This window comes from Odontesthes bonariensis, chromosome 8, assembly GCF_027942865.1.
Source record: "Odontesthes bonariensis isolate fOdoBon6 chromosome 8, fOdoBon6.hap1, whole genome shotgun sequence".
In the NCBI taxonomy this organism is placed as follows: Eukaryota; Metazoa; Chordata; class Actinopteri; order Atheriniformes; family Atherinopsidae; genus Odontesthes; species Odontesthes bonariensis.
The window spans coordinates 4453940-4471917 of NC_134513.1; the positions used below are offsets into that span (position 1 = coordinate 4453940).

Below are 17978 nucleotides of genomic sequence, written 5' to 3' on the forward strand. Positions count from 1 at the left end.
ATGCTTCTTCCACTCCCTGCTGCAATGCTTTTATTTTATGTGAAGCACTTTGAATTGTTTTGTACATGAAATGTGCGACACAAATAAATAAATTTGATTTGATTTGATTTGAAAAAGAACATGGCAGCACGGCTTGGGTTTGCAAAGCTGCATCTGAACGAACCACAATACTTTACACGACCTCTGATGTGTCCATGTTTGCGTTTCTCATGCAGAGTGTTCCTGAGCATCATGTACCTGATGGTGGAAACCATCAGAGTTCAGACAGAAGACGACCGGCCGGAGTGGAAATCAGCCAGAGAGACCTTTAAGAACGAGCTTGGTGTGTGTGATTTTTTCTGGATCCTGAAATCAAACGAGGCTGTTGCTTTTCGTCATGATGTCCAATCCACACGTGTCCCCTGTGTTCAGGTTCCCCTCTGTACAACGGAGAGCCTTTTGCTCTGCTCCTCTTCACCATGGTGACCAAATTCTGCAGCATGAACGCCCCCCACTTCCCCATGAAGAAAGTACTGCTGCTGCTCTGGAAAACAATACTGGTCAGTACAGCACAGATAATCAAACAAGTTGCACATCCAACCAACAGCAGCATCTATTATTAGGGCTGGGCAACGATAAAATGTTTAATCTAATAATCACATGATTTCCCTGATTAATCACGATTAATCGCATTTGTACGCAAAATCCAAAAATGAATCCAAAAGTAGCGTATAGCTTTTAGCATTTAGCTTTATTTTAAATGTGCTGCCATATGAATGAAAGTGCCATAACATTTGTTGTGCAAACACACTTTTAACATCAGCATCTTTCAGTAGTTTTTATGTAGAAGCCTCGCTCCACTGTCTGTTTCCTTGAATGACTTGCTGCTATCAGTTGTGTGTTTTGCCTTTAAGTGATATTTTAGACTGGAACTACTACGCTGAGAAGACAATTCAACTTGGCAGAGTTTACAGACGACTTTGGTTCTGTCGACTCCGCCGTCTGGAAGAACTTTAAAATGAAAATGGCCGAGTAAAAGTTCCGTACCCTTCTCCATGTTTGGTGGATCCGCCGATTACTTTCTTTTCCTGTTCCACAGCAGACAGCAGCAGACTTTTACAAAATAAAAGCCTGTGAGCGACAGACTTTTACAAAATAAAAGCCTGCGAGCAAAAGAGAATTTATTTGTTGCAAAGACATTATTTGAGAAGAATAAATAAGTTCATACAAGTTGAAATATAACATTAATATTGATAAAACCCAGTTCATGCAATGAATATGTGGTTAAAAGGAGACTGAATTTAATTTATTTGTAGTTACATTGAAAGGACTTCACTACCTAAGATGTTCTAGGAGCAGAAAGGTGAACGGGACGTGATTACGTCAGAGTTTGTTGGGCCGCCATGTTGTAACTCGCAAAAACCGCACGCTGTATGTTTTTTTCCTTTGTTATTAACTAAAGTACGTCTGAGATGAAGAAAACGTCTCGCTTCGTCCTTCTTAGTCTGTAAATTAAATCTACAACACTATCTATTAAAGGCACAAAAGCCCCAAAAAATTATATATATTTTGTATTTTTTTTAAAAAAACAGCGTTAATGCGATAAAATATTTATCGGCGTTAAATAACTGACACGTTTACGCGATAATAACGAGTTAGCTCGCCCAGCCCTAATTATTATCCATGTATTTCACCTTGCTTTGAACTGAATTGTTGCACCTGCCTCCACATCAGCAGCTCTCTGAATTCCCTCCAGACAAAGCTTTGAACCACCGTGTCTTCCAGTTTACGTTGGGGGGGTTCGAGGAGCTCCAGGAGATGAAAATGCGAGGCAGAGAGCGCCTCAGCTTGCCCCCGCTCCCCGAGGACAGCATCAAGGTGGTCAGAGCCATGAGAGCAGCTTCCCCCCCGGCCTCCGCCATGGAGCTGATAGAGCAGCAGCAGCAGCAGAAGAGAGGCCGCCGCAGCCGCAGGGTACAAGCCTGACCACACAGAGCACGTCACATTAATGCACGGTTAAACCTATCGTTGGCGAGCAATTATCTCCTCAGACTTTCTCTTTCAATAAGAAGTGCAGCTAAGCCCAAAATCATTCACAGCCAGGCCAAATTTAGATGTTTTGTGCATCTTATCATGGTAAAACCTGTGTTTTTTGCCTTGTGGATAACTGATCTTTCACAGTGATCTCCAGCTCTTTCAGAATGAGGTTTTTTTTTTAGTTCTCCCCATGTTTTCTGTTCTAAACTCCATTATTAATGTTCTCTTTTTATCAAATCAAAAATTATTTGTAGCACATTTCATGTACAAAACAATTCAAAGTGCTTTACATAAAATAAAAGCATTGCAGCAGGGAGTGGAAGAAGCATTAAAAATACATAAAATAATATAAAGAGAAACAAATACAATGATATAAATTAATTTAAAAACAAGCAACAGTCCAGATAAATTAAAAGATATCGTGCAGATTTCATGCATAGACACATGAGAAAAGAAAAAGCTTTTACTATTTCTTTTGCTCCAAAGTGGTCAGATTCAGGCATATTTCAAGGTAGCAGAAGGCTGGTCGACGAACATTAGCACTAGCTTACAACACCGAGCACATTCTGCCCGTAGTCGAGCAGGAATTTATGAAAACATCTGTCCAGTATTAGACCCAGAGCAGGACGTTGATTCTGCTGAGCAAAGTGTTTCCAACAGAGATCACGCCTGTAAATGTAGCCAAAGTCACCATAATAAGTTTGTCTTTAAGTTACTTTCATGGTGTTTATGTCGGACGTCGAGTCGGCTACAAATCTGAGCTTTATTAGAGCAGAGCGACTGTCTGGAAATGTTTGAAGCGACCGTGAGTTGACTCATAGTCTTAATCTTTTTATTTATTTATATTATTTATTTACCAAATGCAAGACAAAAATATGAAGTGTATACAGGACATGTACAGGTACATAGAAGTAATTTTCTTTTTTTCTTTTTCCAAACAACTTAAGAACTTGTGTACAACCCACCCTCCCCTCCCCTAGGTCTTTTACATGTTGTAGGATTTCACAGATAGGTAAATAGCTAAATAAAGACAAAAACAACAACAATTAAGAGCACTAAGGATAATTAAAATAAATATATAAATAAATAAATAAATAATAAAAACAGAGGTAGACAAATAAATACTATAATAATAATAACAATACCTAATAATAATAATAATAATAATAATAAAAATACATAGAAATAATACTACTAATAATAACATAAACAAATACAAACGACTAAATAAATGGTACAACGTGCTCGTACTGATCTTTTCTATCAGCATGTAAATCTGAATATGACGTGAGTAACTTTGGGCTTATCTGCGCATCCAGCTGTTTAAGCTATCTGTGCATCTTATTCTGTTCCATGACAAACACCAGCTTTTATTTTACATTTTGAAACATGGAAATGTTGTATCTTTGTCCAGCGAAGCGGCCCATAAAACTCCTGCTAACACTCTAACTGGTTGCTGTGTGGCTCCTCTAACCGTAGTGCCAACATCATGGGGTCCCAGTCAGTGTCCACAGATGATCTTGGTGCTGGTGTCGCTTCAGGAATCCCAGCTTCTCTCTGTTTTCAGTGGAGGCTCTCTCTAACTGCCCTCTGGTTTCTCATTGCCCCTCTCCCTTGTGTCCCCACAGAGTGCCTTTGTTGATAGCTTGGAAGGAGACAGTCCCTTTACCAAGAAGCAGGTCTTTACCCACAAACATTTCCTCCTGCATTTTCTCTTTGCACTGAGCTGGATTTTCTGCACTCCTCTCCCACTTCCCCTCACTCCCACAGTCTCTGTCTCTCTTCTTTCTCTTTTCTTTCTTTCTGTATTCTTCCAGCCTCTCATTTGTCTTGTCATTCTAACCTCATATGGTTTTATTGGATGCACCTTTTTTTTGTATCTTATGAAAATAATGAATCAGAAACTTGCTCAAATGGAATGTTTAACCTGCATGCATTCATCTTTTTTGTCATTTCTCGTCTCACCTTTCTCCTCCATTTCTTTCCATTTCATTCTCCTTGTTTCCTTTCCTCCTCTTTTATCTGGCCTTCTCCTCGTCCTCTTGCTTTCCTTTCCTTGTTCCTTTCTCCTTGTTTCCTTTCCTCCTCTTTTATCTGGCCTTCTCCTCGTCCTCTTGCTTTCCTTTCCTTGTTCCTTTCTCCTTGTTTCCTTTCCTCCTCTTTTATCTGGCCTTCTCCTTTTCTTCTGCTCCTCCTCATCCTCTTGCTTTCCTTTCCTTGTTCCTTTCTCCTTGTTTCCTTTCCTCCTCTTTTATCTTGCCTTCTCCTTTTCTTCTGCTCCTCCTCATCCTCTTGCTTTCCTTTCCTTGTTCCTTTCTCCTTGTTTCCTTTCCTCCTCTTTTATCTGGCCTTCTCCTCGTCCTCTTGCTTTCCTTTCCTTGCCGATCTTTCTCCTTGTTTCCTTTCCTCCTCTTTTATCTGTCTTTCTCCTCGTCCTCTTGCTTTCCTTTCCATGTTCCTTTCTCCTTGTTTCCTTTCCTCCTCTTTTATCTGGCCTTCTCCTTATCTTCTGCTCCTCCTCATCCTCTTGCTTTCCTTTCCTTGCCGATCTTTCTCCTTGTTTCCTTTCCTCCTCTTTTATCTGGCCTTCTCCTCATCCTCTTGCTTTCCTTTCCTTGCTGATCTTTCTCTTTGTTTCCTTTCCTCCTCTTTTATCTGGCCTTCTCCTCATCCTCTTGCTCTCCTTTCCTTGCCGATCTTTCTCCTTGTTTCCTTTCCTCCTCTTTTATCTGTCCTTCTCCTTATCTTCTGCTCCTCCTCATCCTCTTGCTTTCCTTTCCTTGTTCCTTTCTCCTTGTTTCCTTTCCTCCTCTTTTATCTGTCCTTCTCCTTATCTTCTTCTCCTCCTCATCCTCTTGCTTTCCTTTCCTTGCCGATCTTTCTCCTTGTTTCCTTTCCTCCTCTTTTATCTGGCCTTCTCCTCATCCTCTTGCTTTCCTTTCCATGTTCCTTTCTTCTTGTTTCCTTTCCTCCTCTTTTATCTGGCCTTCTCCTCATCCTCTTGCTCTCCTTTCCTTGCCGATCTTTCTCCTTGTTTCCTTTCCTCCTCTTTTATCTGGCCTTCTCCTTATCTTCTGCTCCTCCTCATCCTCTTGCTTTCCTTTCCTTGCCGATCTTTCTCCTTGTTTCCTTTCCTCCTCTTTTATCTGGCCTTCTCCTTATCTTCTGCTCCTCCTCATCCTCTTGCTTTCCTTTCCTTGCCGATCTTTCTCCTTGTTTCCTTTCCTCCTCTTTTATCTGGCCTTCTCCTCATCCTCTTGCTTTCCTTTCCTTGCTGATCTTTCTCCTTGTTTCCTTTCCTCCTCTTTTATCTGGCCTTCTCCTCATCCTCTTGCTTTCCTTTCCTTGCCGATCTTTCTCCTTGTTTCCTTTCCTCCTCTTTTATCTGGCTTTCTCCTCGTCCTCTTGCTTTCCTTTCCTTGTTCCTTTCTCCTTGTTTCCTTTCCTCCTCTTTTATCTGGCCTTCTCCTTTTCTTCTGCTTCTCCTCATCCTCTTGCTTTCCTTTCCATGTTCCTTTCTCCTTGTTTCCTTTCCTCCTCTTTTATCTGGCCTTCTCCTTATCTTCTGCTCCTCCTCATCCTCTTGCTTTCCTTTCCTTGCCGCTCTTTCTCCTTGTTTCCTTTCCTCCTCTTTTATCTGGCCTTCTCCTCGTCCTCTTGCTTTCCTTTCCTTGCCGATCTTTCTCCTTGTTTCCTTTCCTCCTCTTTTATCTGGCCTTCTCCTCATCCTCTTGCTCTCCTTTCCTTGCCGATCTTTCTCCTTGTTTCCTTTCCTCCTCTTTTATCTGTCTTTCTCCTCGTCCTCTTGCTTTCCTTTCCTTGTTCCTTTCTCCTTGTTTCCTTTCCTCCTCTTTTATCTGTCCTTCTCCTCATCTTCTGCTCCTCCTCGTCCTCTTGCTTTCCTTTCCTTGCCGCTCTTTCTCCTTGTTTCCTTTCCTCCTCTTTTATCTTGCCTTCTCCTTTTCTTCTGCTCCTCCTCATCCTCTTGCTTTCCTTTCCTTGTTCCTTTCTCCTTGTTTCCTTTCCTCCTCTTTTATCTGGCCTTCTCCTCGTCCTCTTGCTTTCCTTTCCTTGCCGATCTTTCTCCTTGTTTCCTTTCCTCCTCTTTTATCTGTCTTTCTCCTCGTCCTCTTGCTTTCCTTTCCATGTTCCTTTCTCCTTGTTTCCTTTCCTCCTCTTTTATCTGGCCTTCTCCTTATCTTCTGCTCCTCCTCATCCTCTTGCTTTCCTTTCCTTGCCGATCTTTCTCCTTGTTTCCTTTCCTCCTCTTTTATCTGGCCTTCTCCTCATCCTCTTGCTTTCCTTTCCTTGCTGATCTTTCTCCTTGTTTCCTTTCCTCCTCTTTTATCTGGCCTTCTCCTCATCCTCTTGCTCTCCTTTCCTTGCCGATCTTTCTCCTTGTTTCCTTTCCTCCTCTTTTATCTGTCCTTCTCCTTATCTTCTGCTCCTCCTCATCCTCTTGCTTTCCTTTCCTTGTTCCTTTCTCCTTGTTTCCTTTCCTCCTCTTTTATCTGTCCTTCTCCTTATCTTCTTCTCCTCCTCATCCTCTTGCTTTCCTTTCCTTGCCGATCTTTCTCCTTGTTTCCTTTCCTCCTCTTTTATCTGGCCTTCTCCTCATCCTCTTGCTTTCCTTTCCATGTTCCTTTCTTCTTGTTTCCTTTCCTCCTCTTTTATCTGGCCTTCTCCTCATCCTCTTGCTCTCCTTTCCTTGCCGATCTTTCTCCTTGTTTCCTTTCCTCCTCTTTTATCTGGCCTTCTCCTTATCTTCTGCTCCTCCTCATCCTCTTGCTTTCCTTTCCTTGCCGATCTTTCTCCTTGTTTCCTTTCCTCCTCTTTTATCTGGCCTTCTCCTTATCTTCTGCTCCTCCTCATCCTCTTGCTTTCCTTTCCTTGCCGATCTTTCTCCTTGTTTCCTTTCCTCCTCTTTTATCTGGCCTTCTCCTCATCCTCTTGCTTTCCTTTCCTTGCTGATCTTTCTCCTTGTTTCCTTTCCTCCTCTTTTATCTGGCCTTCTCCTCATCCTCTTGCTCTCCTTTCCTTGCCGATCTTTCTCCTTGTTTCCTTTCCTCCTCTTTTATCTGGCCTTCTCCTCATCCTCTTGCTTTCCTTTCCTTGCTGATCTTTCTCCTTGTTTCCTTTCCTCCTCTTTTATCTGGCCTTCTCCTCATCCTCTTGCTTTCCTTTCCTTGCCGATCTTTCTCCTTGTTTCCTTTCCTCCTCTTTTATCTGGCTTTCTCCTCGTCCTCTTGCTTTCCTTTCCTTGTTCCTTTCTCCTTGTTTCCTTTCCTCCTCTTTTATCTGGCCTTCTCCTTTTCTTCTGCTTCTCCTCATCCTCTTGCTTTCCTTTCCATGTTCCTTTCTCCTTGTTTCCTTTCCTCCTCTTTTATCTGGCCTTCTCCTTATCTTCTGCTCCTCCTCATCCTCTTGCTTTCCTTTCCTTGCCGCTCTTTCTCCTTGTTTCCTTTCCTCCTCTTTTATCTGGCCTTCTCCTCATCCTCTTGCTCTCCTTTCCTTGCCGATCTTTCTCCTTGTTTCCTTTCCTCCTCTTTTATCTGTCTTTCTCCTCGTCCTCTTGCTTTCCTTTCCTTGTTCCTTTCTCCTTGTTTCCTTTCCTCCTCTTTTATCTGTCCTTCTCCTCATCTTCTGCTCCTCCTCGTCCTCTTGCTTTCCTTTCCTTGCCGCTCTTTCTCCTTGTTTCCTTTCCTCCTCTTTTATCTGGCCTTCTCCTTATCTTCTGCTCCTCCTCATCCTCTTGCTTTCCTTTCCTTGTTCCTTTCTCCTTGTTTCCTTTCCTCCTCTTTTATCTGGCCTTCTCCTCATCCTCTTGCTTTCCTTTCCTTGCCGCTCTTTCTCCTTGTTTCCTTTCCTCCTCTTTTATCTGGCCTTCTCCTCGTCCTCTTGCTTTCCTTTCCTTGCCGCTCTTTCTCCTTGTTTCCTTTCCTCCTCTTTTATCTGGCCTTCTCCTCGTCCTCTTGCTTTCCTTTCCTTGCCGATCTTTCTCCTTGTTTCCTTTCCTCCTCTTTTATCTGGCCTTCTCCTCGTCCTCTTGCTTTCCTTTCCTTGCCGATCTTTCTCCTTGTTTCCTTTCCTCCTCTTTTATCTGTCTTTCTCCTCGTCCTCTTGCTTTCCTTTCCTTGTTCCTTTCTCCTTGTTTCCTTTCCTCCTCTTTTATCTGGCCTTCTCCTCATCCTCTTGCTTTCCTTTCCTTGCCGCTCTTTCTCCTTGTTTCCTTTCCTCCTCTTTTATCTGGCCTTCTCCTTATCTTCTGCTCCTCCTCATCCTCTTGCTCTCCTTTCCTTGCCGATCTTTCTCCTTGTTTCCTTTCCTCCTCTTTTATCTGTCTTTCTCCTCGTCCTCTTGCTTTCCTTTCCTTGTTCCTTTCTCCTTGTTTCCTTTCCTCCTCTTTTATCTGGCCTTCTCCTCATCCTCTTGCTTTCCTTTCCTTGTTCCTTTCTCCTCGTTTCCTTTCCTCCTCTTTTATCTGGCCTTCTCCTTATCTTCTGCTCCTCCTCATCCTCTTGCTTTCCTTACCTTGCCGATCTTTCTCCTTGTTTCCTTTCCTCCTCTTTTATCTGTCTTTCTCCTCGTCCTCTTGCTTTCCTTTCCTTGTTCCTTTCTCCTTGTTTCCTTTCCTCCTCTTTTATCTGGCCTTCTCCTCATCTTCTGCTCCTCCTCGTCCTCTTGCTTTCCTTTCCTTGCCGCTCTTTCTCCTTGTTTCCTTTCCTCCTCTTTTATCTGGCCTTCTCCTCATCTTCTGCTCCTCCTCATCCTCTTGCTTTCCTTTCCTTGCCGATCTTTCTCCTTGTTTCCTTTCCTCCTCTGTTATCTGGCCTTCTCCTCATCCTCTTGCTTTCCTTTCCTTGCTGATCTTTCTCCTTGTTTCCTTTCCTCCTCTTTTATCTGGCCTTCTCCTCATCTTCTGCTCCTCCTCGTCCTCTTGCTTTCCTTTCCTTGCCGATCTTTCTCCTTGTTTCCTTTCCTCCTCTTTTATCTGGCCTTCTCCTCATCTTCTGCTCCTCCTCATCCTCTTGCTTTCCTTTCCTTGCCGATCTTTCTCCTTGTTTCCTTTCCTCCTCTGTTATCTGGCCTTCTCCTCATCCTCTTGCTTTCCTTTCCTTGCTGATCTTTCTCCTTGTTTCCTTTCCTCCTCTTTTATCTGGCCTTCTCCTCATCTTCTGCTCCTCCTCGTCCTCTTGCTTTCCTTTCCTTGCCGATCTTTCTCCTTGTTTCCTTTCCTCCTCTGTTATCTGGCCTTCTCCTCATCCTCTTGCTTTCCTTTCCTTGCTGATCTTTCTCCTTGTTTCCTTTCCTCCTCTTTTATCTGGCCTTCTCCTCATCTTCTGCTCCTCCTCGTCCTCTTGCTTTCCTTTCCTTGCCGCTCTTTCTCCTTGTTTCCTTTCCTCCTCTTTTATCTGGCCTTCTCCTCATCTTCTGCTCCTCCTCGTCCTCTTGCTTTCCTTACCTTGCCGATCTTTCTCCTTGTTTCCTTTCCTCCTCTGTTATCTGGCCTTCTCCTCGTCCTCTTGCTTTCCTTTCCTTGCCGCTCTTTCTCCTCGTTTCCTCCTCTCTTCTCTCCTCTGCCACTGTGGGCTGCCTGGGGTTTGAGGGACAGGGCTGACTTGCTGGCTGTCATCATTAGCGCTGGAGTAGCCACCTCCCACAGTCCCATTAAGATAGCTCACTTCAGACAGCATCCCCGGCGTAGTTTCCATCGCATCGCCAACAGGTTTGGCCTCAAATGTCACATTTCACCACAGACTCCGGGCTGGGGGCCACTGTCTTTAAAATGCATCCATTTAGGAGACGAACTGAGAGCATTTTAATCAGTGATTTACATCTGCAGCTGGAGTATTTGGGGTTCAGTGGATCTCTCTCTCTCGCTCTCTCAGATGGATGCAGCTGGAGGCAGTCGCCCTCTAACTTTGACGGATAAACAGTAGTTTTACCTCCCACATAGCAGAGAATGGCTTTTCCATAGAGAATGGCTCACGACACATTTCCACCTGCTCCTCTCTTCTCCTCCCCCCCTTCCCCTCCCTCCTTCTCACCATACACTCGCTCCACTCGTCACGTAGCCGAGCATTAGTACGACACCGGCGCGCCATGCATCGACTGCAGTGGCTCAACTAACGGCCACAAAGCTTCCTCATGCCTGATGCTTGCACTGTTGCCTCAGTCATCCATTGGCCAGTTTGTGTGATCAGATAAACTGAGTGAGTTTGTGTGAATGCGTGTGTTTTCTGCACCTCCGGTGGGATTGTTTGGGGGTACGATAACAGGCATTGCTTACGTGTTTGTGCCTTTTTTTTCTGAAATGCAGATGTGTGGTAAGTTGAATCAAACTCGTGGTTGCAAAGGAAGCTTTGGGAAACTTTCCTGTTGATTTGAGCCCCTCTGGATTCTATGAGTTCAACAGTTTCCCACATGATACGGCGTCTTTATGGCTTTATAAGATAGTAAGAAACCTTTTTTTTTTTGTTACAGTTACATTAGAGGAAAGTTACCACTCTCATATCGAGGTTATAGAAATTAGATGACTGAGAGCAAGGTCTTGGAATAGTTTATTAAAGATATTAACTGAAATGTTAGATTTAAGTGCAGCCTGCTTCTGTCAGTGTTCTTGAGCTGGTTCTGTAACCTGACTGAAAACCACCTGTTCTTAATTAAATTAATCAGAAGGCACACAGCTGCCCATGTGAAACAGGGATGTCCAAAGTCGGTGCTGGAGGGTCGCTGTACTGCAGGTTCTAGATGTTTCTATTTCTATTCTGCTTGAACACGTCTGAATCAGATGAAATGGATCTCTTCAAAAGATCTGCACAAGCGTGCTAATGATCTGAATCAGGTGTGTAGGAGCAGGGAAATCTAAACCAGCGATACTCACAATTTTTTTCCCAAAAGAGCCACATTGGCAGCAAAATCAAGGGCAGAGCCACTTTTACGCCAACATACTAAAGTCCCCTTTTACAAATATGCATTTCTACATATAAAACATCCCTCAAAAAAAGAAACAACACAGCCAATACATGTTCAATTCAGACCACATTTACCTTAATACTGGGATGAGCAGAAGCTGGCGTGCATGTTCTTGACTTTCTTCATGTTGTATTTGTAGTTTGTTGTTGTAATCATAGTGAGACATTCAGGATGAGCATGGTTTTTGTGCTGGTTTTTGCCCTTTTTTAATTAAAAACCGATCCATTGTGCCTGCATCTCGCTCTGGCTAAAGGAACTAGCGTGCTCTGTGGTCAGGTGTGACGGTGGTTTAAGCGGGCTGTGTTGCCAGGTTTAACAGTTCCCCCTTTAGGAAACACCATTAAGCCTTAATTAATACTTAATAAAAATACTTAATACTAAAAAAACGCAAACTTAATAAAAATACTTAATACTGTGCAGTATTCGCTGTATGTTATTTGAACAAATTCATTGTTATTGTTACCATATCGTTAAAAGCTACTATGCGAGTGTGAGCCACCAATTAGAGCTTGAGGAGCCGCACAGTGAGGATCTCTGCTCTAAAACCTGCAGGACAGCGGCCCCCGAGGACCGGATGTGGACATCCCTGCTGTAAGGTGTTATATTAGTCGGTGGCCACTGTGAAAGCCATGCAATGTGGTCTGTAGCCATGTGAGACGGGATCTGGTCCATAATTTTAAGATGAACAAAGTTTGTCTCCACCAGCAGACTTTCTTCATTTGGCTGCCGGTTTTAGATGAGAGGCTAAAAGCTAAAAGCGTTATGGCCAGAGAGAAGCCATTCCTCACAAAAGTCACATGACAGCCTGCTGGGGATTTACCTGCTCGTCACCTCAGTAATGCCAGTCCTATAGTCGAGCATGGCGATGGCGGCATCATTCTATGGGGATTAGTCAGGATAGAGGACTCAGGATTGCTGAGAAATGCTGATCAGAGTCTCAGGCTGGGACGGATTAAACTCTAGTTGGCACCTACAGGCTGACATCCTTTCGTTTTGAGCAGATAAACACAAGAAACAGCTAGCAGAAGCTTAAAAACACACAAACCACGACCTCTAAATGTGACTTGAGTAAATCACCGAGCTCTACTGTGCTGGGACGTCATCTTTTACGGCACTTTTCATGCAAAATGAAACAAAGCTCTGATATAACACCTCCAAACAGTCAGTATTACTCCTGTTTCACCAGATCTGCGTTGGCGTGCACAAACTGTGCTTGACCGACGTGTTCCTCGCCCTTTGTTTGCTTTGTTACTTTCCTCATGACCTCTACTCTGCTGGCGTTTAGCCGGCCGTTGTTTTTGGAAACAGGTGCACGGTCCAGGCAGCTAAGAGAGTGGTATCAATCCTCTAATCTCACTTTAATAAAAAAAAAAAGTGACAATGTTTGTTTTTTCAGTTTGCATCTTAAAAAGGGTTGAAATCTGTTTTTTATTTGAGAATCACAAGTAGGAAATGATTATGTGTTCACTGACCAACTTAACTGACTCCAAAATATACCAGCAACAGCGTTCTGGAAGATGCTGCTATCAGTAAATATAAAATATGGCTGGGCAACGATTAAAATGTTTAATCTAATTAATCACATGATTTCCCTGATTAATCACGATTAATCGCATTTGTACGCAGAATCCAAAACTGAATCCAAAAGTAGTGTATAGCTTTTATCATTTGGTTTTATCTTAAATGTGCTGCCATATGAATGAAAGTGCCATAATATTTGTTGTGCAAACACACTTTTAACATCAGCATCTTTCTGTAGTTTTTATGTAGAAGCCTCGCTCCACTGTCTGTTTCCTTGAATGACTTGCTGCTATCAGTTGTGTGTTTTGCCTTTAAGTGATATTTTAGACTGGAACTACTACGCTGAGAAGACAATTCAACTCGGCAGTGTTTACAGATGACTTTGGTTCTGTCGACTCCGCCGTCTGGAAGAACTTTAACATGAAAATGGCCGAGTAAAAGTTCCGTACCCTTCTCCATGTTTGGTGGATCCGCCGATTACTTTCTTTTCCGGTTCCACAGCAGACAGCAGCAGACTTTTACAAAATAAAAGCGTGTGAGCAACAGACTTTTACAATAATAGAATAAAGACTAAAACAAGGGTGGTTGTAGTGGTTTGAGCAGGCGCCTCATGTACAAGAGGCTATAGTCCTCGCTGCGTGTTGTTCCCCCTCTCTCTGCCCCCTGCTTCCTGTCTCTCTGAACTTTCCTATCCATTAAAGGCACAAAAGCCCCCCAAATTTTTTTTTTAATTAAAATTTTTAATTAAATAAAAAAATAAAACCTGCATTAATGCGCGATAAAATATTTATCAGCGTTAAATAATTAACCAGTTAACTTGCCCAGCCCTAGTATAAAAGTAGCACTCGAAAAAGATTTAATCTGTGGGTCACAGCTCACCACTTTGTGCCAATCTCATGGATAAGTTCATTAGGTTTCAGATGATTTGATCCAGATCGGTTTCCTGATGAAAATATATGGAGCATCACAAAAAGTCCGAATCCCACAAAGATCTTGTATTCAAAGAGAATACGCACATATTTCTCTTGGATCTGCAACAGCTGGCGTCCTCGATAGCCAAACATGAGCGTGTTGCTAGCCTCATAGTTTAAATTAGCTTTTATTTTATAGATGCAACGAAGTTGGTCAGCAAACACTCTGAAAATCATTTAATTTGCACCTGAAATAAAGGTTTAAACTAATTAACAAACTGCAGAAATAGGATTTTGTTGGATTTCTTCCTTTAAACGCTGCAGTTAAAACACGTTAGTTTGTTTCCTGCTGTTTGAATGTAAAGGCATTGGGAAAAGTAGCCTGTCCTCGAATAAAAGCAGCTTTAAAGGGACGGTCGGCGGAGTCTCCGCCCTCTGGCCTTTGACCGCCCGTCCTCTGTCTCCTCCAGCCGCTGGTCAAGCAGGACAGCTTGGACACGTACAACGAGCGAGACCCCTTCAAGAACGACGATGCCCGAGACGAGGAGGAGGACCCCGAGGACGCCGACAGCGGCATCGAAGGGGAGGTGGACCCCATGGACCGCGATGTCATCATCCAACCGCCGCCGCCACCGCCGCCGCTGAGACCTCCAACGGAGAGGGTCAACTTCCCCAAAGGCCTCCCCTGGGCCCCCAAAGTCAGGTTAATATCTCAGATAAATACCCGTAACTTTTTAACCACTTGTATGGGGGGGGACTCAGTTTCCAAACCCGCTTTTTTTGCTACGACTCAAGAGGTTAAAAAGGAGATGAGAATAAAATCTCACATTTTCTCACCCGGAAATATGGTCTCCATCTGTGTATTCCAAGCAGTGGGCTCAGTGTCCCTGCTGGGTGCTTCAGAGACATGAATAATGCATGCAAACTCATCACAACAAGCACGGATCATACATGCATCATCAGAAAACCTCAGGCTGATTAAATGCCGCCACGACTGATGAGATTTGAGGAGGCTCTAATGCAGCTTCAGGTCTGACTCCAGCGTGTCTGTGTGTCCACAGAGAGAAGGACATCGAGCACTTCCTGGAGACCAGCAGAAACAAGTTCATCGGTTTCACTCTGGGAAAGTAGGGGCCTTCCTTTTTCTTTTTTCTTTTTTAAAACTCTTTATTAATAGCACAAAACATTGAACAAATACACATTCAAGCTCCGGGAGTGGTCAGTATTTTCGAAAGTCAGAATATCACACACAACACGTTAAAACGGTCTCACTCATTGGGCCATTTCTGCCATCGTTTTTCACCCAGATGGCAGATTGAGTCGTTTGTTCCAGGACATGCAGTTGTTTTACAATATCAACAAAAGTATCTGTAGTGGGGGCGTTTTTCTGGAGCCAACATTTTGTGACGGCCTTTTTTTATCTAAGAAGATAATTATCAGCTTTACTCAATCCACACTGGAAAAAATCAAAGTCTTACCAAGTATATTTGTCTCATTTCTAGTCAAAATATCTCATTACAAAATTACAAATTACAAAATTACAAAATATCTCATTACATTATAAGAGACAACTGCCTAACAAGTACTATTTCAGCCAGATATAGGGACTTGTTTGAAGACAATACATCTGGAATATCTTGTTAAATGAAAAAGTCTTGAAAACAAATTGTTTTGAGTCACATATCATATGAAACAAGCTTTTTTTTACATTTGAAGAGGTTTTTAAGCTAATTTCAAGATCACTTTTAACTCAAAAGTCCTAAATATCACATTTTATTTCAAGAAATCTTGACAAGCCGATTTTCACTAGTTCCATTGGCAGATTTTTTTTTCTTATTTCAAGCAAAAACGTCTTTAATTTGTTGTTTTTCTTACTTATTTTTGGAGGGGCATTTTTTCCAGTGCATCTGGAATAATTACAAGATAGAGAGTTATGAATGATGCATTGATATTGAAACATAGAACCTTAGGCCACTTCCCTCCAGAAAATCTGGATTTTGGGGGGGGACAAGACCAAAAAACATGGGGCTGATCTCTCCAGCAGGCCAGTTGTGTGCCAGTCTGTTTGGACTTCTGTTTGGGAGTTTTAAAGAAACAAATTAAGCTTTTCCAACAGAAGTATCTAGTTTTTTTTTTTAAACTTCCTTTTATTTAAAAAAAAAGTTTTACATTACACATGAAACATTTCTATATTATACGCTAGGGGATAAAAGACGTCACAATAAAATATTCAAGTGTTCACAGATATCAACAGTCTTAATCGCTTTCTGGTTGTTTGATAATTTAATGGAGGTCACGTACTGCCTGAGCTCACCGAGAAAGGCAAGAAAATATGTTTTTTTTTCATGAATTTACATTTATGGATATGAAATTTTGCCGTTAAAATGATGAGGTTGACAATAAAAGTTATTTTGGCTTTTTCTTTGCTTTTGTTAAAGTCAGGGAGCCCAAACAATACACTCCTCCACGATAAATTAAACTCATTATCAATATTGTTAGCGATAAAGTTACAGATATCACTCCACAGTCTTTGGACAACAGAAGTCTCTCGGAGTCCAGGAGTTGGTGGAGGATGACTGTGTTTCCCAGGCTTTAAGCCCCAACGCTGTTTCGTTTCACATAGTCTGTATTGCCCTTATTCAGTGAGGTGATGCCGTGGTATAACCTGCTTATAAGTCCTTTAATATTCCCAGAGTTGTATGCATCCATAAATATATGAATAACCGCTTTTCAGCTTTTTACTAAAATAATCACGAAACTGTTAGTACCTGTAAAAGTCTTGCCCACCCAATCCGTACATTTGACATAAATTGTTAAAGCTGTTGAGCTCCCATTAGCAGGTGCCTTCCTGCAGACTTTCCCTCCTTTCTCCTGTCAGCCAGGTCTAACTGTCGGTTGTTTTGCAGTGACACAGAGACTCTGGTGGGCTTGCCCCGACCAATCCACGAGAGTGTAAAGACCCTCAAACAGGTGAGCGTGTTTTTCATTCTCCACTCCTTCTTTACTGCCTCCTCCGCTTTCTTTGTTATGGATTAAGTGTCTCCTAATCAATACTCCCACACTGTTTAATCCCCTGATATCGGCATCCCGGTTAAAAATCCATGCCTCCCAGGGTTAGAAGGGCAGCAACACGGTGCTAATTAACACCTTTCTTCTTGTCTCCAGCACAAATATGTGTCCATTGCTGAGGTCCAGATCAACAGGGAAGAGGAGCTGCAGCAGTGTCCACTTACTCTGGTCTGCAATGTCACCAACTATTACATAAATGTGTTTGATTTCCCCTCAGAGCTGTGAATTCATGAGCTGGGCTGTTTTTAAGCTGTTATTGTAGCCCAGTAAATCAGATGCTTCTCTGTGTTTGTGTTGACAGGGTGAGGAGGAGGTGGAGGACACACCAGCTGAGATGTTATACGTGGGAATGCTTCCCAACCTCTCACAGTATGTGGTGAGTAGCTCACATTTATTTTCTCATTCACCGGCTTTCTCCCTCCAGTTTTCCTTCCAAACATATCTTCTTATTGCAGGTTCCTTATCTTAATTACATTAAAAACTGAGGAAACGTCTAATGGAAAACTCTTTGCTGTGTTCTTATAGGGATCTCCTGGTTATTTGAATCTACACTGGAAAAAATGCCCCTCCAAAAAATAAGTAAAAAAACAACAAATACAAGACATTTTTGCTTGAAATAAGCAAATAAATCTGCCAATGGAACTAGTGAAATTCGGCTTGTCAAGATTTCTTTAAATAAGATGTGATATTTAGGACTTTTGAGATAAAAGTGATCTTGAAATTAGCTTAAAAACCTCTTCAAATGTCAAAAAAGCTTGTTTCATATGATATGTGACTCAAAACAATCATTTAACAAGATATTCCAGATGTATTGTCTTCAAACAAGTCCCTATATCTGGCTGAAATAGTACTTGTTAGGCAGTTGTGTCTGATATTAAGTGTAATGAGACATTTTGACTACAAATGAGACAAATATACTTGGTAAAACTTAGATTTTTTCCAGTGTAGTGCCAGGTTTGGGAAAATTAGAGCATTTCTAAAGCTTTATTTTATGATAGTTCAGTCTTAAATCTCTTGGGGCTCCTAACTTACTCTCCTCGCTTTATCCCCTTTGGGATTCCATGCTGTAATAGAAGGTTTCTCCGAGCGTTTGTGTGTTTTTAGATTATTTTACCCGGAAAGGTGTGAGGAAACAGCTCATAGATTCACTGTTTTTTTTGTCAGATTGCCCTCCTGAAGCTGCTGCTGGCCGCAGCTCCGACCTCCAAAGCTAAAACCGACTCCATCAACATCCTGGCTGACGTGCTGCCTGAGGAGATGCCGTAAGTACTGCTGCAGACATCTAAGGCCACGTCTGGGTTGGACAGCTTTGAGGCTACCGCATATGTAAAATGTATTAGTTTCAATCTTTTTTTCCATTCATATTGATGTAAAAATCGGTTTTCATATCGGTTTTCTTGGGTAACGGAGGCTCCATTTGAAGGTTTTTCTCCTGTGAGTTGCTTTTGTTCTGCAGGATGACACGAATTCAGGCCAGCTGAATCA

The 17978-nt window shown here is 42.4% G+C and overlaps 1 protein-coding gene across 4 annotated transcripts in view; it reads left to right on the forward strand.

Moving 5' to 3' along the window:
- Positions 1–17978, forward strand: part of strip2 (striatin interacting protein 2) — a 40766-nt gene that overhangs the window by 15218 nt on the left and 7570 nt on the right. For 3 of the 4 annotated variants that reach the window (XM_075471376.1, XM_075471377.1, XM_075471378.1), the window contains exons 7-16: positions 216–322; positions 412–539; positions 1765–1953; positions 3645–3695; positions 13895–14127; positions 14486–14551; positions 16331–16394; positions 16590–16661; positions 16795–16869; positions 17658–17755. In XM_075471376.1, the coding sequence (XP_075327491.1) occupies positions 216–322; positions 412–539; positions 1765–1953; positions 3645–3695; positions 13895–14127; positions 14486–14551; positions 16331–16394; positions 16590–16661; positions 16795–16869; positions 17658–17755 (1083 nt within the window). The remainder of the gene's footprint in view (positions 1–215; positions 323–411; positions 540–1764; positions 1954–3644; positions 3696–13894; positions 14128–14485; positions 14552–16330; positions 16395–16589; positions 16662–16794; positions 16870–17657; positions 17756–17978) is intronic. The other variant, XM_075471379.1, reaches the window with a different exon arrangement.